Genomic DNA, 24641 nt, shown 5'->3' with positions numbered 1-24641 from the left:
GAAAGGTTGATTAATGACTATAAACAAGCACAAGATCTCTTAAACCTATCCAAGTAGTATACTGGTAGTAACCGATCTAAGTATGTAAAATACTATAATAACTAGCATGAGTGACAAATTCTTCAAGCAAACTGCTTTTGCAATCATACAGTGTTTTTCGATATTCATTCTTGCTGGGGAATTGAAACAGTGGTTGTTATCTAGATTATGTAAATTGAGTTTTGCGCTGGAAATATAATTTTATTTTTTAAGATGTGTGATATGAAAAAAATACGAGGGTATTTAAAATTTCCCCTTGAAAAGCCATTCAAATTTTAAAGAGGAGTCACAATTAAATATTACTGTTAAAGATGGATAGTAATTTTTTCATCCTTGCCAAGACAGGATTTTTTCCCCACAGTCCAGGATACTTGAGTGCTTTGTCTTCTATGGGGGCGAAGTCCTTGATTTTCTTACCATGATACATATTTTGGTGTGGAACCTGCTGCTGTTCTTGGTAGACTTATTCATTGTGTAGTTTTACATATAGATCTAATAACAGGGTCATTGGCTGATTTTTTTTTTTCCTCAGTTCTGTTTCATTGTCTACCCCTATAATTTCATATCTTAAGCTGATAAGGCATGAAGTTGTCTACCAATTTGCTTGTGCAGTGCCTGGTAGACCTGAATTCAAGTGGGATCTCTCAGTATTATGTCCATCACAATTAGCTGTTTGTGTTGCATCAGCAGGAACAACTCTTCTGAATTTGTGCAGAACTTTTAAACGCTCATTTTATGCACCCCTTTCAGTTATAGACTGGCTACCTTATATTTTGCTAATCATGCAGAGATGTTGCATATTTTTATCTGTGATGCCCTTTTCAGCTCTGCCTGTACTATCTGCTCCTTTCATTTACCTGCTTTTCTCTACCCTTCTGTTCTGCTCTGCATGTCCGTTTATCCCCTTCTCAGGTAAATGATTCACAACTTTTTGTGGTATATTCCACAAAGTCCCAGCTGACAGCTTTTGTTTGGCTTTTGTGCTTATTTGACTGGACCCTGTACAATTGGACAAAATCCTGACTGGGTTTAGTGGAGTTGCTTGTGATATAGATTAGGACAGAACTGGTTTGCTAAGTGTGTAAAGTCTCCAAAAATCACTGCAGTATAAGGAAAGGAGTGGTTAAAAAGGAGGTCTCCTGGGTCTCCTGAAAAACTTCCAGCAGGTTATTTCCAGTTCAGATCAAAAATACTTCAATGACATCTCCCCTGGTACCTTGATATTTCCAAATACTGTCTCGTTTAGAAACCAGAATGGCAAAGACACTTGCAAATGAGAGTGGGGCTGATAAAGAAAAGAATCAATATGACATTTCAGCTCCTCAGGTAATGATGGCTGCTGTGTGTGTGGAAGAATGAGCTTACAGTTAAAAAGCACAGTTTGTAATCATAGCCTGTGATCCTTTTCTACCTGCACCACAAATTTCTTGTAAATCACTTAATTTCTCCCAGTCTCAGTGCCTATAGCAATACAAGTTCTTTACCTTGCAAAGGAAATTGAAGTACAACTTTGTTTCTCTTGCAAAGCAGTATAGTATCCATTTGTCGAAAATCAGTTTGGGATTCATGGACTGAAGGTGGTTTTTTTTTTTTCTTTCCCTTTTTTTTTCCCTTCCCATGCAAAATATTTGCACTCCTGACCCCTCTTTCATCTGCTTCATGTTCTAGTCGCTTGTCAATATAAACAATCTGAGAGTTGGCAATATTTCATGTGGGGCCACTGCACTATCTTCAGCTTCTCTGCAATTAATATTCTGTCTTGTCATTTAAGTTCAGCCCTGTGTTCCTAATGTCAGGCTGGCTTTGTTTAATATGACCAGCAAGGTAGCATATGTTTCTAGGTTGGGTCCCACTGCGGCTTCTGGAGGTACCTCCCATTAATCAAGAAGGCTACTTTGTCATAGTGCAGCTAATGTTATCACCAAACTTGAAGTACAAGGGTGGAATAATAATGACTCCTGTTTAACTAAATAGAGTTAACACAGCTGAATAGCTTCCTTGATGGTTTATTATATTAGTCTTTCAGAACATTGACGGATTTATTTTTATTACGAAGAAAGCTTTTTTCTTATGAAAATGACTTGGGACCACAGGTCAATGTTTTTCATGTCACATCTCCATAAGAAGTACATTGCTTCATTATACTTTGTATTCTGCTACTGCAACCTGCATGTCACTTAAATTTATTTGTCATGATACCACTGCCAGGCTGCCATTAAATTGTTAAAGGATATTCAGGAAATGTTGTTGCAGTAACCTTTAGAGGAAGACATATGGAAATGGACTATATCTGTTAATTAACTTTTTGATATGCAAACCTTTGGAAGTGTAAGGCCTGGTATGGGTCACTACATGTGAGCAGAATATTTAGTGATGATGATTACGTTTTTTCTGTGAGACAACAGACACTCCAAGTTTGAATTATCTATCTACCTATTTAAACTAGGAGATGAAAAAGTTGAAGGACAAAAATGAAGTCCATAGAAAGACCACAATATTTGTCTCTCTTCTGTCCATCCACACTGGTCTCCAAACACAAAATGGCCTGTTACGCCTGCCTGTCTCGACAATGTTTAAAAATTGCAGCTCACAGAAAACGAACAGGCAGCATAAGGGATACATTAGAAAGTAAAACCTGTTAATCGGTTTCAGAACTCATGGGAGAAGCTCCTGAGGTGTTTCAAGTTAAGCTGAACGAGGGGCCCCAGGTCTTGGACAGCTCACCCTCCCCTTTGGAGAAGGAGCTGTCAGAGAAGAGGTTGCTAGCTCTGAGCTAACAAGCTGTGATGGTTCCCAGGCATGTCCTGGGAGTCAAAAATCGGACTGCAGGCAGATAAACTGAAGCTGGGAATGATTAAGCTTTCCTGCTTCAGAGACTATGATCTCTGACAAGATCAGTATGTTAAGTGTTATTTAGAATATTAATTGTTCATACTTAAAGGCTGCTCAGACTTTCTGAAGCTAGAGTTCTTAATACTGATCCCACAGTAATACAAGTACTTGAAGATGGCATAATGCAGCACTGCTGAAGAAAGAGGCTTGCTGCTTTTTTGCTTGCTAAGCTTTAATCTGCACTGTTTGCCTGACGTGGTTTGGTGGGGGCCTGCACAAATCCTTGTGGGAGCATAACGTAGCATAGGAACATGCTGGTGATTTGGAGGTGACAGAAAGGAGGAGCTGTGTGTACCAAACCAAGTTTGGAGTTACAGTGGGAGCAGTAGTCCCAACAGGTAGGTGCTGGCAACATGGAATAGCAATAAAGGTAGAGTGACGTTGAAGCAGGATATGTACTTGCCTAGGCAAGTATGCTTAAGTGAAAATGTACATGGATAAGTGTGATATATGTGAAAAGCATAGTGATAGACAACAGAAAGGAAATCCACAGGCTAGGGAAGACAGAATTGTTTGCTCTGAAAAGAATGATGTTGTCCATCAAACATGGCAGGAAAACCCAATTTTGCAAGGTTTGACCTACCTGACCCTATTGTATATTAGGTAAGAACTGCAGCACAGTCTGAACAGCCTGAAAAATGGGTAGGGTGCAATTGAATACAAGCTTTGTTCCTGTGCACGTCAAGGTAACGAAGAAATAAAAAGTTTGTGGTAAACTCAGACAAAAGACTGATGACTAAATCAAGCTTTTTCTACTTTCCCAAGCGTTAGATTAGCGGGAGATTTCATAGATGGCATTGTGAATTCTGATTACGTGCACGTGGCTAGGAAGCTATGCTCACAGCATCTCTCCAAGCGTTAGCCTGTCTTTGTTCTTTTGGGTTATTGCCTGGTACAAACAGTATAAAACAGGCTGCAGGAGCTCTATAATCAAGCTGAAAATATTCCAAGAATGCAGCTGTGGCATTACATGTTTGAGAGGAAAAACTACTGAGAGACCAGAAATATAGGAAGCCAATATAGTTATTGTTTCCATGTTCATTGGTGTCTCACTAGGTGAAAACCAAAACAGAGGCACTAGAAAGAACTGCGGTGTATCTTTCACGCAAGTTGCTTCTCACTACAGTGTATTTCAGTATCCAAAATTACATTTCTGGAAAGGTTCTTCCTGCTGAATTTGCTGTTTTCATTAGAGTTATTATTTTTCATTATTGCTTATAAGATTAGGGATAACCAGTAATTCTCAATTTCTTGCTTTTCTGAAACCAGTTGGCTCTATGAAGCACAGGCCTAGATGTGGATGCCCACAAGTTTTGCTTGAATTTTGGGGTAGCAGTAAACCCCTAACCTGTTTAAGAATTTGCAGTTTTCACATGGTTTGCGTGAAATAAAATGCATTGTAACATAGACATAGAAGAAGATAAATTGCTTTAAGGAATATTCCAATGCAGTTCACTAACCATTAAGTATCGTTCTACTTTTGTGAGCTTAAATCTCTACTGACATGAATCTTTTATATCCTGCAATGCAACTTGTAATACTTGGATAACTAATACACTTAGAGCAGTTTTTCATTAGACCTGAGAAAGTTTGGAATTGCTCATGACCTTTGAGCAATTGAGTCTCCATTTTGTGGTATTGAAAATTTTTTATGTTTTAATAAACAAGTATTCTTGAATGTGTTCCTGAACTTGATTTTAGCCATTACTGGTGGAAAATAAATAAATAAATAAATAAATAAATAAATAAAAATTTGAAATGTGTTTTTGAGACCAGCAATTTGCAGGTCTATTTTCTGTGTTAGTGGTATACATTATTTCTGCACCCTTTTTATCTGTGGCTCTTAATGTGAGTTTATTAGATGGGAATTAGAACTAATTACATTAAATAAGATGAGGAGACAATGACAGAGAAATAAAGGGGTATTGCGAAAGTCACAGATGCAGTTATAACAAAACCAAGGCCAAAACTCTTCTATACATATAATCATGTGCCAAATTCAGCAACTATTTGTGGAAATTATATATACTGAAATGATGGCATGTTTAACTGGAGTAAGACAGAACAAAATTGTTGAACTTTTTATTAATTTAAAAAACATATTTGGGACTATCCTGAAACTAATCATATTTTTAGGCCAAAATGGGCTGAAAACATATGTTTATTTTGCTTAGAACTCTAGGTTGGTACCACTGTCCTTTCTGATTGATGGCTGTGTGGTTGGGTTGGCCTCTGAGATGTCTTGGGGCCCAAGTTAAGTGGTCCTCTGCCCAAAACAGCTTCAAGCCCCTACCATCTGTGCAACCCCACTGCCAGGATGCGCTGGGGGATGCAGTTTCCTATGTTGATGTAATTCCAGGCTGCCCAACAGTAGACACTGAGGACCTCCCAGTGGCTGTCCACTATGCAGGACAGGCCTCAGGGACCTGCAGTCCAAACCTGTCCTGCCAAATGCTTTTTCATTTTTGTCATGTTTACTAAGTTATATGCACCAGCTGTACTATAGTAATTGTTTTAGTACTCTAATGCACAAGGAAGGTAACCTAGATTCAACAAGGTAAATCACTTTTAACAATGAGGTAAATCACCTTTAAGAATAAGGTAAATCATCTTAGATCAAATTATTCTGTATTATTCTGAAGATGTTGAGGGTAATACTCCATACATGTGCAGTAACCAAAGAATAGTTGCACTACAGTAACTTTGTGCCTCACTGCTTGTGTTTAGGCTCTTACCTACTGGGGACAATGAGGTAGTCTGATGTGTTTCTCTCCTCAGTTAATAGAGGTTGACTTTTTATATTAAACATACCATGGAGCTAAAAGGTTGCCCTAAGGCAGCAGGGCAGGAGGTACATCAGATGAGGAACAGAAACTTGTTCCTGTGTGACTCCTTAGTTTGCACCAAGGACCTTTGAGCAGCACCCAAGACTGTACTTAGGCTTGTGTTTTCAGGTTTGTAACATGGACTTGGGATGCAGGAGGCAAGAGCTGGAGATGGTGAAACACATGTGGTGGGAGGTATGAGGGCATGGAGAGCTGGATCCTAGTAGAAGGTGTTAGTCATGTGCAACTGGAGAATGAAGGAAACAGAATAATTTAGAGATAGGAGGATGACATGTGAAATGGAAGTACAAATACAATTCTTTACAACTGATTGTGATAAGTCATTCCTGGGTCTCTTTCTGCAGGGCTGCTACTTGCCCAGTAGGTTGCCATGCTGTACCATGACATGGGGCTATTCCTCCCCAGGGGCAGAACTTTGCATCGTTCCTTGATGAACTTCATGAGGTTTCTGCTGTCCTAGTCCTTGAGTTTAAGGCCCTGTGTATTGAATCGTGGCTTGGTATCTGTTGTAGCCATCATTCCCCTAAAGTGGACATTATGTTAGCCTTTAGTAATCAGGGACCTCTTCTGATTTGCTGCAGTTTTTCACAGGTGATAGGCAGTAGCCTCACAGTCATGTTGGCTGCCTCTGTGGGCATCCAAACCAGCACCTTAGATTTGAGTATGTCTAGCCTGTAAGCAGTTCCTGGCCTATTGCTCCCCTGCTGCTGGTTGCCCCTCTTCTTTGCAGACTATGCTATACACAGAGGTCCAGGAGGAGGCTTTACCTGTGAAGACAAAGGCAAAAAAAGGCATTCAGCCTTTCCAGTGCTGTTCACTACTAGTTCTTCTCTGCCCATCACCACACCCACATTTTTGGTGAGCTTCCTTTTGCAGGCTCTGGGACCTGTAGAATCCCTCCTTGTGAAGCCTTTGACCTTCAGATGGCTTTGGCTTTCCTGATTTTGTCCCAAACCATGCAGTTGTACTCATGGTTCATTGCCTCTTCTTGCTTCCATTCCTTGTACACTCACTTTTTGCATTTTAGTCATCAGCAAGCTTCTTCCTAAGCTAGCTGACGCTTCTCTTTTTACTAGTTTCTGAGACTGTGAACTGTTTTGCCTGTTAAAAATATCTTAAAGATAACATCTTCTCTAGTCTTTTTCTCAGAGATGGATGGATGGATTGGAAAAGAGAAAACAGTCTGAAAGAAAAAACTTCAGTATAAGCAATCTGTTTGACAAAATCATAATCAAATGCAAAAGTTATTAGGAGAAACTCTAGGGCTACAGTCTTTAGCAAAAAATGTTTTACTGCTATTGATATACTGAAATATTTTTTTCTTGGTCAATGTCTGTTCTTCATTGACCTCTTCTCTCCCCACTATGTGTAGGGAAGGAGCACCATGTAACCAGACAGCTGTAAACCTTCAGCTGCAAACCACCGATGGGAGTCTATAGACCACCAGTTTGGGAAACCTCTGCTTTAAGCCTCTAAATGATTCAACATTTGTGTAAGTCAGATACATTCTTGTATTATGTAGCTAAATAATTTTATAGCCATGTTCATTATAATGCTAAGAGGTTCAGACACTGTATGAACTGTTTACTAATGTAAATTGTGCCTCTAATAGTTAGGTGATAAAAGCAGAAAGTGTATGTGAGCTATAAATATGTCCTTAAAATGTGCATGAAAAGCTGTGTGCTGTTTACAGTCTGTTAAAGGGATCCTTGCCACAGTGACACATGACTGTCTTGTATAGGTATTTTAGTGGTTATAAGGTTTGGGATTTTTTTTTTTTTTGTATGAAACTTTGGCTTAAAACAATATTGCTAAACGACTAAGGTCCCATTATGTTGGTATTTAAGGCAAGGCTCAGCTATTCTTGTTTAATAATCCAAATGACATATAGAAAATACTGTGTTGACAAACACTCAGAAAATGTTATATTGTCCTGGCCAACTTGAGTATTTCAGGCAAAGACAAATATTAGTATTTGGACTTTTACTTCCTCAGCTGCTCTGCCCTTTTTTACTTTAGAATGAGAGATATTATGTAAATGCTAAAGTATTACAAGGGGAAAACAATTTGACTAATATAGGTTGAAGTGTCTTATGAATGGAAACTGAAACACAAGCTATAGACAAATCGCTTAAGTCACTGTTGAGATGCATCCATCTCTGGTAATGCATAAAAGCTAATTAACAGTGTGGTAAACTGGAAGTAATTCAGAGGGAAACATTATTAGATGAGAAAGTACAAAAGCAAGTGAAATGTCTTTCAGTCTACTGACTAAGGATAGGTGAATATCTACAAATGTCCATAAGTGACCTTGACAGCAAGGAGGAAGAGTCTGTTTGGAGATGTTCCTTTGGGTGCTGTGTCTGTAGTAGTAATAGCATAAAAGAACAGGTGATCAGTTTGTAATATAAAAGACTAAGGCCTTTTCCATGCTAATGTCTGGCAGCTATTGAGGGTGCATCCATACAGCCCCTAAATGCAGATAAGAAGTTTTTGCTGTTTGAGCACACTCTGGTATATGACGAGCTAATGTAAGTTGTGGCTTTCTATTGTGTATATATAGCATCCGTAAGTGGAGAACAGCAAAAGCACTGAATACTGAATCCCATGCTTGGATATATTTCAAGGCAAGGAATAGAAAAGCCATTGTTTCATGCATTTAAAGCTAAGCTAGAAACTGTTGCTTGGAGCATTTTGAGAACAGTCCTGCTCTCACAAGGAGGTGGACTTAATACTCTTACTAAATTCTTTTAGACTGTATTTCTTGTTACTGGATGATAGTTTCCTAGTGCCAGCCCTGGCTGACTAGGCTCAAAAACATTACTCACCTCATACATCCGTTGCTGTAGACCTTGCTGTTTTCATTCTGGGTTTTGCTTTGTAGGGACACTTGTGCTTAGAACACTTTGTGGAAAATAAGTGCTCAATCTGTGCCAGCTCCTGGTAGTTGAATTTTCCTCTCCTGAATTTTCTTACCATTATCTAGATAGGTTTGGGATATGGAGTTGGTGAACAGCAACAGGTTACTACTGATGTGATCAAGGACAACTAAAATGCAAGACGAGCCTCAAATCTCCCTTGATTGCATGTCTTTTGCTGTCAGTTTCTTTCCTCCTAGATTTTTCAGCATTTTCCTTTGTTGTAGGTCTTCTATGCATGTTATATGTGTTCTTACATCACTGTCAGAATGATGGGACTTTACAGCCTGAGCCCTATTTCTTCTACTAAAGTGATAAAATGAAATGGATCTGTCTGCGTCTTTATTTGGGTTAAGAATAATTAATGTTCTAACAAGTTATTTCCCTTCCATCCATGATCAGTTAATTCTAGGAGCTCTCTTTGTTGATATCCAGAATGAAGTTTTAATAGTGCTGCATCTTATTTTGAGTGCTATTGGTGAAACTCAGTGATTAGTCAACCTATCAAACTGTGCCGTTTAAAAAAAAATTGTAAAGAAATGAGCTTGCTCCTTGCTTGTTTGAACTGAATGCTTGCTCTATGTCTTATTGACTAGCCGGTCATCTGAAGAGTTCACATACAACTCATTGATGCCCATCAGAAATACAAGAACAAAAAAATACCCGCCAAAACTTTTTAGAGTATTTTCATGAACAGCTTTTGATGAGTTGCTGTTTTGATGGGTGCCTGAGCTCTGCAGATGAAGGTCCAGCAGAATTCCTGGGAAAGAGAGCTCTGTAGCAACTGGAAGCAAAGCTGTAGTAGATGGATACTTTCACTTAGCCATTGCCCTAGTCTGTGTGAGCTTGCAGTCAGCCGGCAAAAGGAGCCAGAAATATTTTCTTGAAAATGTGTCTGTTTATATGAGTGAGAGTATAGATCTTCTAGTTATATTGGAATAAAAGCAAGACTGAGAGAGATGGAAGATGGTATGAAAATAGCAATTTGAGTTATTGTCACAAGGGAGCATTACACATGGCACCACATAGTGCATGAGTTAATCATCACAAAATTCTTTGGAAGTGAAATAAGAAAGTAGAGAACATGACAAGAATGATATTCAAATGAAATAAAATCTTATCTGAAAGTTGTTTACATTTTAAAAAGTAGATCTGTAAATTAAGTGTAGATGAAACTGATTCATGAGAATTCAAAGAACTTGGCAGAATTCGCCCATCCAGTGAAATTAATTTGACGCTATTTTTTAACAGTTGATCTATTTTCCCCCGTAAAGTGTTTATTGATTGCAGCAGGCTCCTCCTTGCTGGAGACTACCTGAATTCTGTGCAGCACCCCTTAAGAAAGCAGTGCTGGCAAACCAGGCTCAGACATGGTGAGTGAACTTCAGTATCTTTGCACCTTACGTGGTTCCTTCACAGGCGTAATTTAGAGAAGTGCTGGCAGTGCATAGTGGCTGCACTCTTACCTGGACTCTGCAGCAGCATGACAGATTATCACCAAACCTGTGACACCCAAGATCAAACCTCCCAGCAATTTTCCCAATTGCTTCTGACGAGTATCTTCCCATTGCCAAGTTTGGCTGTTTTACTCAGTAGAAAGGGGCCAAGTGGGGCTCCCCATAGGAGTTGCTATCCTGGTGCTAATCCAGAAGTAACCAGGAAAGAGAGAAACAGGAGGAAACACAAATCAAGAATGTAAAGTGAGGAAGAAAAACATGAAAGCGACAGAGACAAACCACTTCAGAGAAAAAAAAAAAAAAAAAGGACCGAGGGGTAAATCTGCTCCCTGTGTCAGATGCATCCCTGTAGCTTCACCAGTGCAGTCCTAACCACAATGGATAACCTGGTGGAGCTAAGGCATTCCCTGAAACATGGCATTTGTATACAGGACATTTCTGCAGCATGATGTCTTCTAAAAAGCAGCTGTGTAATGTGTGCTATCCAACCTGAAAAATTGGGACTTTAATGTTGGTATGGGTCATGACATGGTTACAGATCTTAAGTAGTAAGAGTTACATATACCCCTGAAATTAATTTGACTGCTGTGTACCAAAATCTAATTTATTTTCTTATTGTCTCCCAACCATTAAATTGCTAGAGCTGAGCTGTATAAATGCTTTAAAGAAAGGCATCTCCTAGTCACTAAGGAATATTGCAGAAAATTTGCCTTCCAAACATGGTTATATAACACCCACTTATTTTAATTAGACTTTTGCTCTCAAAGTCCCACTTTACCTAAGTGGCATGATCACTGAAACACAGTAGATAGCAAATGCAATCTATCTGCTCCTTTCAGCAGTGACTTTGCCTTTAGTATTATGTCTCTCAGGCATGTGAGCCCCCAGCAGCTGCTTGCAGTGTTGTCTGTTATTAGTGCTTACTCAGAATGGGTCTTGTTCTCTGCTATTAGAGGTGCAAGAAATGTCAGTGTAAGCATTGCATAGCTTTAATTCTCCTACAGAAGAGTAGTCCTCTGGGAGGAAAGTCAAATAAACATCAGCCTAAACTGTACTCCAGATAGCTGAAAACCAGGATCAGGACCAAACCCAATTGTTCACTAGATGATGCTGACATTGGTCTTTTCTCAAGAAGAAACACCAAGCAGAGACAATTTTTTTAAAGTAAATAAATTCCAACTAATTAAAGGTTTCCCTTCCTTCCAGTCTTACTTGAGAACTATTACTGTATTAAAGTCTTTGGCAAGCATGAGAAAAGTGTTGTGGTTATATCCATTAACTCCTTTACCCCTGCAGCCAACTGCCTTTTCTTCCTGTGTTTTCTGTGACATGTCCTGTTGCAGAACATGGAGACCTATTTGGGCAAGCACTGAATACAATTTCAGTGTACAAACAAAAAAAGAAAGCCAAATTGTACATTTGTCATATCATAAAAGGATAATTTGTGTATATAGGTGGCAACAATCCCTGTCTATTTTTTGGTCCAGGATTCTTGAGCTTCTACCTGAACAGACCAAACAATTTGTTTCCATGTAATTTTGTTAAGCCTACAGGAAATTCCTGATAATTGTGCTATGCTTTGTTATGATGATGAATTACTGTGTATGTTTCTGCCATGTTCATTAGTCTTACTTTGCAATTCTCACCATGCATGTGCATTGAGATGAATTGGACATTGAGCCTAAAAGGCAGTGCCCTTGTGAACCATATTGTTTTAGGGTCACCTTTTGTTATTTTGCTTTCTGACATCAGCTGCTCTTTTGATTCTGAAAATGGGAGACATCATAGTTTTTTCTCTCACTGTCTGATTTAGAGACTGAATACTTTATAGAACATTGTCATCCCTTAGTCAAAAAGTGGGAATTAATTCCAAGAATAAGTGCCTTACACAAACAATAAAACAATCCTACATACATATGTTGAGAAGTGTTTTAGAAAAGAGGGAGAACAGTCTTGGAGCAAAAAGGAAGTGTGGGCTCTGCCTGGGGAGAAGAGATATAGCTGATAAAAATTCAAGAGTATATATAATGGTAGGGGAATTTGAGCAAAGCTGTTTAGGGAAAGAGAATGAGCAAGGTAATAATCGAATGATACAACCCATAGTAAGCATTTGCAGCAGTTTATTTTACTGAGTGGATTGTTTACTTCTTAGAGCAGTCACTGCAGTCAAGCAGGAAAAGAAATGCAGTCAAGCATCTGCTGTATGTCTTCTTTTTCTCAGTGGACACTGCAGTTTTTGCCAGACATGACACATACCCAGAAGAGGCATGTTGGGAGGAAGCTCAAAGACCTTACTCAGTCGTCTAGCAGTATCTAATCTAATAAAATAGCTAACCACTTAATGGATAAGTTACATGGGGAACTATACTTGTGTAAACCTGCATCCATAATCACATTTCTTATGGTCAATCCTACAAAAATGCTGTAGTGGAGAAGTTAAGATGAGACTAAATGCACAGAGATCACATGGTTAATAAGATTGTCTGAACTTTTTTAGGGAAATTGATTTAGGGAACTGATTTTTACAGAACATTAGACTATTGGCAAAATTACTACTTTTTGCTTAGGTTCTCTTAATGAAAGGCAGCTTCTCTTTTTTTGTCAAATACAGACTGTCAGAAGATGAAGTTGTGTTTCTATGTAGATACACTGCTTCAGTGCTTTGTGAGTCTTTTGTTGCATGATATCTCAATTTACCAAAACTGTGGTGATTTTACAGTAAGGGGGTCAGCACCAAAGTGTCTGAATACATTTAAATGATTAAAGGTTGCTAGCTGATGCCATCCAAGCTCCAAGATATTGCAGCACAGGCCAGGTCCAGCTTGGAGTGTAGCCAAGTTTGCCATCTACTGAGCCTGCATGAAGAAGCTAAGAGGTGTGAATTTTTAGCTCAAATACTATCCTGTGATAATGCATCTAGATGGCTTGCAAACCTGAGCTGATATGAAATGTGGAGCGAGTTAACTCATGACCATCTAAACCTGACTGTATAGATATGCCTTAAAATGACCCTTAAGCCCCAAGATCACTCTTCTGTAACCCTTTTGAAAGTGATTACTGGTGCTTTCTGCTTGATTGATTCTGAAGACAGAGTATGCAACACATCCTTGTACTCTTGAGGAACATATATAAATGAGCTTGTGCTGTGCTTTTCTCGTTAGTCTCCTCTTGAATTATAAGAGGGAAACCATCATAAGCCACTTCTTACAAGTGCTGCATACACTGTGGCAGTGACATGGCCTTTGCAGATATAGCTCCTGTTCAAGTTCCTAAATTCCAGAGATTCAGCTGGCAACTGAGATGCCTAAATTTGTTATGCCTACCTGTAAGAGTCTGTTTGTGGGATAGAGGCTTGCTTCAGTTGCCCATACACAGGAACTGCTGCCATTTCAGATGCCCTAGAGTATGCAGGACACCCTGATGGGTCTGGGAGACCTATTGTCAGTGGGAGGATAGGCAGGTCATGCTGTCTCATTTCAAATGGCACTGCCTCCCTCTGTGTGGGCAATGGATTGAGCCCTCAGTATCAAAGCCCTTATTAGAGTCAATAAAGATCAAGCCTGGAGTCACTGGAACTGAGCGAGTGATTCAGCTCAGCAGCTGCTGGTTCCCTAGGTCAGGGTGAACTCAATCTTGCTCTAGATTGCATTGGCTAGATTTCTGCCGAGTACAGGAGGTGGATGAACAACTGATGCATGTGTGCGTGCCTACATGTAAATAACTGTGTTTAGATAGCCTAAACACAAAGTATTTTGAATGGTCAAGAATTAATTTTTAGAATTTGAAAGGATAATTGCAGAAGCTTTCTTTCAGAACTAATACAGAGCAATCAGAGTACCTATAAAGTTTAAAGATCTTATGGTAGGTTATAACAGGAAACAGAGGTATTTACCTTGTATAAAAAAGTTAACATATAAGGCAGACCAACTAACAGATGACCTGTCAGGCAGGTTCCCAAAGGAAAACAGAGTCTATTGCTTTAAAATAAGTTGTTTTTAAAATGCTAGAAGACACACTAATGATCGGTGAAATATCAGCAGAAGCTGGACAGGGAGTAGATAGCATCACCACTGTTTTTGGCTGCTCTGTTCCAAGTAGCTTTGAGGGAAATGTTTTCCCATTCCTCATTAATGAAGAGCTAACAGGAAAAAGGTGCATCATTTCCTTCAGTAGTAGATTTTTCAGGGAGTAAAGGGCTGAGCTTTATGTGCTGTTTCTGTGCTACAGGGCTGGCCTTGTTGCACTGAAGACAGAGGTGCAGTAGCATTCACATGTGCAAAATTTAATTACTCTGATTTATCAAGCAATTATTTTTCCTACTAGTTTTATTTAACTGTGGGAGATCTCATCCTTTCTTTGGGTGTAATGAGTGCATTTGCTCCAGGAGGCAATTTGCCATTCACAGATGAATTCTCTTTAGCAGTGACTTTGCCTTTATTTTTCATTTTCAAATGAAATTAACATTCTCAGTTTGTTAGTAAATTTGAGTAGAAAATTTATTAGTATATGAGAACCATGAATTCTTTATTGCATGATGACAGAGCTTCTGCAGGAAAGTGATTCCCATCCAAACCTTCCTTTTAGCTAGTAATGTTAAGCCATGCTGGTAGAAGGTGGAAATTTTGAGTTTGCACCACCAGGCTGGAGAAGGTCTTGTATTCAGTTTCTATTTCCTGCAGGAAAGCACTTAACTTCTAATCTATAACATAAATTACAATCACCACTTCCATTTTTCAGCCATTTAAGTGAATTAAGTTTCCAAAATAATTTATATAAATGCCAACATCCAAGAGACAGTTTGAACCTGTAAGTGTCTGACTCGCACAAGCTTTTAGTACACAGTTTCAGCAAGGGGACAGCATGTAATCTTGTTACTCTTACCTGTGATTAGCACAGTGCTCACTATATTTACTGGTGATTCTCACTCCCATTCACAAGCATCTAACTCTTCCTTGTATCATGGGAAGAGTTTGTTTGTTCTATCTTTGTCTGTGGTTTCTTCTGAGGGATCAGATAAATCAAAGGAGGTGATCCTTATTCTGAAAAAATGGGCTCAGTGGGGAAGTGTGGTAGGTTGTCCTGCTCCCACTGCCCTGGGGATAAAGACAACCCTTCTCTGAGAGCCCTTAGAAAGAACCATTACTGATGAACCCTCAGTCACAGGATGATTGGGTTTGTATCAGTCACAAGATGTGACTTGCATATGGCAAAACTCCAGATTTCGGTGGTGAGGATCTACAACCTGACAGCAGCCCTCACGGGGCTGTGGAAGCTGATTCCTTTTGTTTTTGCCTCCATTCCCTGTCTTTTTATGCACACTGAACATTTTCCTGTGTTTTGTCCATTTTACTTTTAAGCGTATTCCATTGTGAACTTCTGTTTTTCTCATTTGTAATTTCATATTATGTACTCTAAAATACTGTGCTAAATTGGTCTTTATAACTTCCAATTCATGTGGAGCATCTCATCATGGTCCCCTTTTTACCAAGCCTTCTTACACTTTTTTGCATCACTGCTTATTGCATGCATATAGGGTGGCATCTTACAAAGCCTGTAACTTAGCTTTCACCAAATCCATTTCCCACACTGTTGGCAGCAGAAAACAGCCTAATTTTCATTAGAAAAACCATCCAGTTGGAACGAAAATAATTAGGATGCAGCAGAAAAAACCCATGTGGACCACGACAGGAGAGAAAATGCTCTTCACGTGGTTTTGGTTTTTTGTTTTTTTTTTTTTTGCTTTCATTCTTGAATTTTTCAGAGATTTTGCTTGATTGATCTGTAATAGATGCATTTAATATAGTTGCAATCTAGGATTCACAGGATCTCACAGAATCACAGGAGGTTGAGTTTAGAAGGGGCCTCTGGAGACTGTGCAGTCCAAACCCCTGCTCAAAGCAGGGTCAGCTACAGCAGGTTGCTCAGGGTTTTGAATATGTCCAGGGATGGAGATTCTGTAACATCTCTGGGCAATGTGCTGCAGTATTCAACCACTCTCAAAGTAAGTGTTTTTTTATGAAGTTTGAATGGAATTTCTTGTATTTCACTTAGAGATCACTGCTTCTTGTCCCTTCAGAGCCTCATGTACCACATCGTGAAAGAAAAATTCAGTAATATCTTTGACAGCACACAGAGTGAATTTTTTAATTAATCTATTTATAGTGTCCCAGATACTAAGGCCAGAAGAAGCCATTACAGCCATGTAGTTTAATCTCCTTCAGAACAAAAACCATAAAGTCACTGCCAGTAATTTCTGTATAAAGTTGAATAATCATCTGTTGCAAGACAGTATATTTCATAGGAAGGACTCGTATCTTCAAATGCAACTAGAAGTAATTGAGAATCTACCACATCCATTGGTGATTTGTTCTAGTAGTTATTTGCCTTTATCAAAAAATACAAGAGAAAAACAACTGAGAAATTCACAGAAAATAAAGCAGGAAGAGACTCAGGATGCCACCGCCCTTACCTGAAGCTGTGTCATTTATCCCTAAGTCTTTTTGGATAGGTGCTTGCCTAACTTTTTCCTTGATAAATGCTGGTGATGGAGACTGAGCTTCTTTTGTGGACAATTTAGGTTGTCCAAAAGTTTTTCAAGTGCCTGTCTTTGAATTTTCCTTGTTGGTATTTAAGTGTGAGACTTGCTTTGTCCTTAGTGGTCATGGAGAATTGCTTAGTCTCTTCTTTACAGCTATACTTCGTACATCTGAAAATTGTTAAATCTCCTTTCAGATTTCTCTCCTTTAGAATAAATGACCCCTTCAACCTTTCTTGAACAATATTTTCTTGAATTCTATAATTCTTCCTGCTCTCTTAACTCATTCCAGATGGTCTAGACTATTCTTGAGGAGCAGTGCTTTTAACTGAAAATGTGCTCCAGTGGATGCTGCACCAGCTCTTGCAGACAGCCTTTCATTTAGACAGTATGTTTGCCTTTGACAATGTTATTGCCACATGCTCAGATCTGATCTGCTTTAATCCTCAGATCTTTTACAGCAGAGCAGATCTGTCATTCTGTATCCTCTATTTGTGTAGTGTAATCTAAGTGTATAACTTTACTTTTTTTTTTTTTTTTTTTTTTTTTAAGCCCCAGTATGAATCCTAGTTTTGCAGGAGAGTAATCTAAACCTGTTAAGATTATTTGGAGTTTTGGTCCTAGACCTTTCAGTGCTTGAAAATCCAATTTTGGTATGATCTCCATATTTAATAAATACAATATATCTATAATGTCATGCAGGTTATTTATAAAAATATAGTATAATAGCAGATTCTGCATCCTTTCATTTTGAATGGAAAAGCCCAACATAGCTGTTGATACAACTTCCAGCTCTGAAAGTCATGAAGCTGCATATTGGTTGAAACCAGGACAGCCTACCACAGGAAAGTTAAGTATATACTTAGTGTATTTTTTCATGTTCTTCCCTGACACCTGCTAGTGGCTTATGTCAGAGAAAGGGTACTCAGCTCAGTGAAGTTTAATTTTGACTTATTATAGAATCATAGAATCACTTAGGTTGGAAAAGGCCCTTAAGACTATCGAGTCCAACCGCAAACCTCACACTGCCAACCTCACAACCACTAAACCATGTCCCTAAGCACCTCGTCTACAAGTTTTTTAAATACCTGCAGGCATCTGCCTCAACCACTTCCCTGGGCAGCCTGTTCCAATGCTTGACAACCCTTTCAATAAAGAAATTTCTCCTAACGGTCAATCTAAACCTCCCCTGGTGCAACTTGAGGCCGTTTCCTCTCGTCCTATGGCTTGTTGCTTGGGAAAAGCAACCGACACCCACCTCGCCACAACCTCCTTTCAGGGAGTTGTAGAGAGCGAGAAGGGCTCCCCCGCTCAGCCTCCTGTTCTCCCGACTAAACAACCCGAGCTGCCTCAGCCGCTCCTCATAAGACTTGTGCTCGGAACCCATCAGCAGCTTCGCTCCTCTTCTCTGGACGCGCTCCGGCACCTCAGTGTCTTTCCTGTAGCGAGGGGGCCCAAAACCGGGACACGGTATTCGAGGTGCAGCCTCACCAGTGCCGAGCACAGTGGGACCATCACTTCCCTAGTCCTGCTGGCCCCACTGTTTCTGATACAAGCCGGGATGCTATGGGCCTTCTTGGCCACCTGGGCACGCTGCCGGCCGGCGACCAGCGCCCCCCAGGTCCTTTTCCACCAGGCAGCTTTCCAGCCACTCTTCCCCACGCCTGTAGCATTGCATGGGACTGTTATAACCCAAGCGCAGGACCGCAGGACCCGGCACTTACCCTTGTTGAATCTCATACAGTTGGCCTCAGCCCATCCATCCAGCCTGTCCAGATCCCTCTGTCGAGCCTTTCTACCCTCAAGCAGATCAACACTCCTGCCCAGCTTAGCGCCATCTGCAAACTGACTGAGCGTGCACTCGATCCCCTCATCCAGATCATTGATAAAGATATTGAACAGAACTGACCCCAATACTGAGCCGTGGCGAACACCACTTGTGACCGGCCGCCAGCTAGATTTAACTCCATTCACCGCAACTCTCTCTCGTCCATCTAAGGGCATTGTCCGCTTGCTTCTTGAATACCCACAGGCTTGGGGCCATGACCCTTTCCTGGGAGGGGCTTGTTCCACTGCTTGACCACCCTCTCGGTGAAGAACTTTTTCCTAGTATCCAATCTGAACTTCCCTTGACGCAGCTTTAAGCCATTCCTTCGTGTCCTATCACCGGACCCCAAGGAGAAGAGATCCGCACCTCCCTCTCCGCTCCCCGTCCTGAGGAAGTTGTAGACAGCAATGAGGTCACCCCTCGGTCTCCTCTCCTCTAAGCTGAACAAACCCAGTGTCCTCAGCTGCGCCTCGTAAGGACATGGCCGCTAGTCCTTTCACCGTCTTTGTTGCCCTCCTTTGGGCACGTTCTAATATTTTTATATTCTGCTGACGTTGTGGAGTGCAAAGCTGCACACAGTACTCGAGGTGAGGCCGCACCACTGCTGAGTATAGTGGGTCAATCCCTTCTTTCCACCGGCTAGCTATACTGCGCCTAGTGCACGCCAGGAGATGGCTGGCCCTTTGGGCCACCGGGGCACGTTGTTGACTCCTATTGAGCTTATCATCAACCAAGACCCCCAGATCCCTTTCCAAAGCCCATACACTTCCGTTTGCCACCTGAGTTCCCAAAGGAGATTCCTGGTCAGCCAAGCCAGCCTTCTGTCCCTCTTGCCTGACGTGCGACACACTGGAATTGCCCGCTCCTGTACCCGTAAGAAATGGCTCTTAAAAAGTGACCAGCATTTATGGGCAACAATACCCTCGAAAGCAGATTCCCAGGGGACCTTGCTAACTAGCTCCTTGAGCAGCCTAAAGTCTGCTCTCCCAGAATCCAGGGGAGTAGCTCTGTGGACAGTTTTTCCCATATCCCCAAAGATTTTAAACTCAACCGTTTTCTGATCACTGTGGCCGAGACAGCCACCAATCATCGCTTTACCCACAAGACCGTCTCTGTGTTCGAACAACAGGTCTAGGAGGGCACCTTTCCTAGTCAGCTCCCGTAGTACCTGTATCAAAAAGTTATCTTCAACGTGGGCTTCAGGAATTCCCTGGGCCTGTTCATGTCTGCTCTATGACAGTCCCACTTAGCAGCTGGGAAGCTGAAGTCGCCCATAAGGACGACACAGGGCGACTGATCCAGAGATTTCCCGTGATTCCTTATGGATTCGTACGTTGGTGTCATCATCCTGGCTGGGTGATCCATAGCAGACTCCTGCAGGAACATCTGCTTTGTTAGCTTGTCCCCTAATCTTTACGCAGAGGCTCTCAACCATGTCGTCCCCAGCTGCAAGTGCTGTACAGTCCAACCCCTCCTTTACATACAGCACTGCCCCTGCGCCTCGCCTGCCCTGCCTCTCTCTCCTGAAGAGCCTGGAAGGGTCCGTCACTGCGCTCCAGTCACAGGACTCTTCCCAGCAAGTGTCCCTTAGGCCAGTGATGTCGTTGCTCTGGGACTGAGCCAAGGCCTCTAGCTCCTCCTGTCTCTGCCTCGCACCGCATGCTTTAGTGTACAGATGTTTCAGCTGCGCTCCAGTGTATTCAGTGCATCGTGGAGCAGAGTGAAAGCTCTGCGCACCGTTCCTCCAACATTGTCCTGCCGTCCCTTAGCTTATCACTAGTAGGCCTGATTTTATTCCTTCCCCACTTCAAACCTAGTTTAAAGCTCTTTCAGTCGGCCCCGCTGACTCGTGAGCAAAACCACTTTTCCCTCATTGAGAATGGTGAATCTCATCAGGCCCCAGCAGGCCTGGTGTCGCGCAGACCATCCCATGATGGAAAAACCCCGAATTCTGCCAGTGACGCTAGCCTCGGAGCCAGGTATTGATACGCAGCGTCCGCTTGTTTGTTTCAATGTTATTCCGTGCAACTGGGAGGACAGAGGAGAATGCTACCTGTGCTCCTGATCCCTTTACCAATCTGCCCGAGGCCCTGAAGTCTCTTTTGATCACCCTCGGGCTTCTCATCACGACTTCGTTGGTACCCACACAAAGAAGCAAGAGCGGCTAATAATGTGAGGGCCGTATAAGGCTAGGAAGTTTCCTGGTAATGCCTTCAACCTGAGCCCCAGGGAGGCAGAACGCTTCCCAGAAAGGCAGGCCAGGGGAGGAGTGAATGAATTCTTTAGGTTGCTTTGCCTGGGCGTGTAGCTCGTGCTTTACCTACTAAATTGTAAACCTCTCAACCCACAAGCTTTCCCGCTTTTACCCTTCAGATTGTCTCGACCATGCCACTGGGGGCAAGGGATTGAGTAGCTGTGTGATGCCAAGCAGCCTGCTGGGATTAGCCCACAGCACCTGGGAAGCCAAAGCCCAGTGAATCATTGAGACCAGAGCCCACTGCACCAGCTCTTCTGCAAAATGCTCCCTGACTCTGTGGCAGCTGAGCTGTCAGCACCCTATGCCCGCATTCCCCGACAAAGAGACGCACGGACACTCACGGACGCAGCCTTTGTCCAAACAAGAGATTTATTGACATCTTTGCACGCAGTAGATCTCCCGGAGGGAATGGACTCTCTCAAAGAGGGAGGGCGGTCACTGTCCACCTGGTAGCAGGCTTCTCTGTTGCAAGGCTCCTTGCAATGGCCCCTTCAGCTGCATCGGGTCCCACTCCGCAGCGTATGCTTTTGCTGTGGAGGAAAGCTGCAGCAGCAATTTCCACAGCCAATTGAGGAGCGTGTTTTCCATGTCCAGCGCGCTCAGTTCTGCAGCACAGCGTGTCCTCCACCAGCCGCTCCCTCGTGCAGGTGCGCTCCAGCTCCACGTGGAAGCTGGAGTTCCTCGCCGCCATCTCCCCTGCAGTGCCCAGCTCGAGGTGGAAGGTGTGCCCACGGTGGGGCTTCGGGGGCATGAGCAGGCAGGCAGTAGACAGCGTCATCCTCACGGGAACTCCGACCTTCTAAGGTGCTGCTCGTACCAATGGCTGGCTTCAGTCATGGCATGATAATTTCCCTTGCCTCCTTGTTTTTGGGAGATCCGGATAAACTCCTCCACCGTTCGGAACACTTCGTCCAGTTCCCTGAAGCGCTTGGCCCATTTTGTGCCAATATCCACTGCAAGATAGTCTTTTGCTTTTTGCTCCACCTCATCCGCCTTCTTTCTGCAGCTGGCCTCCTTGCTGCTGCTGGCTGGCTGACGGCTCCTTTTCCTGAGCCACCAGCAGAGCCCAAAGAGCGGGAGGAGCAGGAGCAGGACTCCAGCAACAGCCCAGAACTGCCACTGCTGCAAGGCAGCGAAGAGCGGGGCTCCCCAGGCCAAGCCGCTCTGCTCCTGGGTCCTCTGCTCCAGCTCCCGCGTCCCCTGCTCCAGCTCCTGCAGCAGCCGAGTCATCTTCCAGCTAAGATACTCCTCACGCTGCCGCACGCGCTCACGTGTGGCCTCATCCAGCTCATCACCGACCATCTGAGCATTCCAGAGGATGGTTCGCACAACCTTGGCGAAGAATTGTATGGCAGCCATGGCCTGCAGGAGGAGGGAGAGAAGGGGTTCGGTGGGGCTGGGAGGGAGGGAGCTGGCGTCGGGGGGAGCAGGGTCGGGAGCCGCAGGGAGCTGGGGGCAGGTAGGAGAGGGGGCGAGGCAGCCAGGAGGCAGCAAGGCCTGCGCCCAGCCCCGGTGGCGGCGGCACCGTGCCCTGCCCAAGGTGTTCCCGCGAGCAGCGGGGCCCTCGATGCAGGCTGAGAACCCCCCGCCCCGGGGGCCCTCGTCCAGCCCAGCCTCCCCCCGCCTGCGCACTCACCGCTCGCCCAGGCTGTACTGGGGCAGCGCTGCCCGCTGGTGCCTTTTATACCCCCCCCCCCCCCATTGTGACTCGTCCCCTCTGATGTCACAGGTGCCAGAGCGCATCACAGGCACGCCCGCCGGCCAGCCCCGGCCTTCGGCCTCACGCCGGCTCACAGCTGCCTTGGTGTACTGGTGGAGGCTGGGCTAGAGTTCTTGTTTTCTTCACGGGAGCTTGCGTGGTGCTGTATTTTGGATTTATTACCATCTGCCTGCCAATGGCAATCTCATAATCACGGAACATCCTGAGTTGGAAGGGACCCCCGAGGATCATCAAGTCAAACCCCTGACTCCACACCGGGCAACCTTAAAGAGAAATCATAGAATCACTTAGGTTGGAAAAGGCCCTTAAGACTATCGAGTCCAACCGCAAACCTCACACTGCCAACCTCACAACCACTAAACCATGTCCCTAAGCACCTCGTCTACAAGTTTTTTAAATACCTGCAGGCATGCTGCCTCAACCACTTCCCTGGGCAGCCTGTTCCAATGCTTGACAACCCTTTCAATAAAGAAATTTCTCCTAACGGTCAATCTAAACCTCCCCTGGTGCAACTTGAGGCCGTTTCCTCTCGTCCTATGGCTTGTTGCTTGGGAAAAGCAACCGACACCCACCTCGCCACAACCTCCTTTCAGGGAGTTGTAGAGAGCGAGAAGGGCTCCCCCGCTCAGCCTCCTGTTCTCCCGACTAAACAACCCGAGCTGCCTCAGCCGCTCCTCATAAGACTTGTGCTCGGAACCCATCAGCAGCTTCGCTCCTCTTCTCTGGACGCGCTCCGGCACCTCAGTGTCTTTCCTGTAGCGAGGGGGCCCAAAACCGGGACACGGTATTCGAGGTGCGGCCTCACCAGTGCCGAGCACAGCGGGACCATCACTTCCCTAGTCCTGCTGGCCCCACTGTTTCTGATACAAGCCGGGATGCTATGGGCCTTCTTGGCCACCTGGGCACGCTGCCGGCCGGCGACCAGCGCCCCCCAGGTCCTTTTCCACCAGGCAGCTTTCCAGCCACTCTTCCCCACGCCTGTAGCATTGCATGGGACTGTTATAACCCAAGCGCAGGACCGCAGGACCCGGCACTTACCCTTGTTGAATCTCATACAGTTGGCCTCAGCCCATCCATCCAGCCTGTCCAGATCCCTCTGTCGAGCCTTTCTACCCTCAAGCAGATCAACACTCCTGCCCAACTTAGCGCCATCTGCAAACTGACTGAGCGTGCACTCGATCCCCTCATCCAGATCGTTGATAAAGATATTGAACAGAACTGACCCCGATACTGAGCTGTGGCGAACACCACTTGTGACCGGTTATTTTTGTGTACTTATTTTCCACTGTTACATGTTAACAATTCCGATCATTTTCCCATACAATAAAGTAAATTGATTTAATATGATTTGATATTGAAAGGTCCATGTTGGCGGTCGCTTTTGTCTTTGCTGTCTTTTAGGTGTTTGTGAATGGTTTTTTTGACCATTTGTTCCAGTATTTTTCTGGAACTGAAATTAAGCTGAGTGGTTTTCTCTCCTCTTGCCTGTCTCTCCTCTCTTTTCCTTTTTTAAAAAACTGATGTTGGAGTGGCTTTTTCCAGTTTTATGGAGCCTTACTTATTTTTGCCAAGTTTTCACAAGATAATCATTTATCATTCCTGGGTTAAAAAGCTGGGTGAAGGAAAATACGTACAGAGAATTTTCAGTAAGCCTATCTTATCTTTTACCTATTTTCCAATCTTTTTGTCACTGTTCTGCTTTTTATTACTCATCTCTATCTCTGCTGCTAATTTTGTTAGCTGTAAGATCACAGTTCACATTTTTAATGAAGACAGAAGGAAAGATAACATTAACATTGTGACCGTCTCAAGATTCCTGCTGAGGAATAGACCAACATTTTTGGGTTTTGTTTTTGTTTTTGTTTTATTAATCTTCTACTACTAATAACGTAAATACGGAGTATTTTCTCCTATATTTTATATTCTCACAAGTTATGTTTTGCCTTTCTGATTTTATCCCTAGACTGTTGATACTATACTTCAGGATACTTTGTGCCTATGAGTTGTCCTTTTTTTGTTGTTTGTTTATTTGTTTTTAACAGTACTAACAGCTCTCCCCAATTCCTTTTGCCCTTTTTACTGACATTATGTAAAAATCTGGCACTTCCACCTCCCAGTGTTTATTGCACTCTGCTGTCCTAAGCTCCAT

At 43.0% G+C, this 24641-nt stretch overlaps 1 protein-coding gene and 1 pseudogene across 1 annotated transcript; both read right to left on the bottom strand.

The window, feature by feature from the left end:
* Window positions 1–17730: 17730 nt before the first annotated feature.
* On the bottom strand, window positions 17731–18691 carry LOC115350523 (annotated as a pseudogene).
* A 2499-nt stretch (window positions 18692–21190) lies between these two features.
* LOC121233792 lies at window positions 21191–22220 on the bottom strand. Its single transcript, XM_041128674.1, has 2 exons — window positions 21590–22220; window positions 21191–21551 (listed from the first exon to the last, which is right to left on the bottom strand). Exons 1-2 carry the CDS (start codon window positions 22129–22131, stop codon window positions 21191–21193), a joined length of 903 nt encoding a protein of 300 aa, XP_040984608.1. The 5' UTR covers window positions 22132–22220.
* Window positions 22221–24641: the final 2421 nt, after the last annotated feature.

The sequence above is a fragment of the Aquila chrysaetos genome, chromosome 2, assembly GCF_900496995.4.
Source record: "Aquila chrysaetos chrysaetos chromosome 2, bAquChr1.4, whole genome shotgun sequence".
Taxonomy (NCBI): domain Eukaryota; kingdom Metazoa; phylum Chordata; class Aves; order Accipitriformes; family Accipitridae; genus Aquila; species Aquila chrysaetos.
The sequence above is the reverse complement of the archived record's forward strand: the minus strand, read 5'-3'. Positions and strand labels throughout refer to the sequence as shown.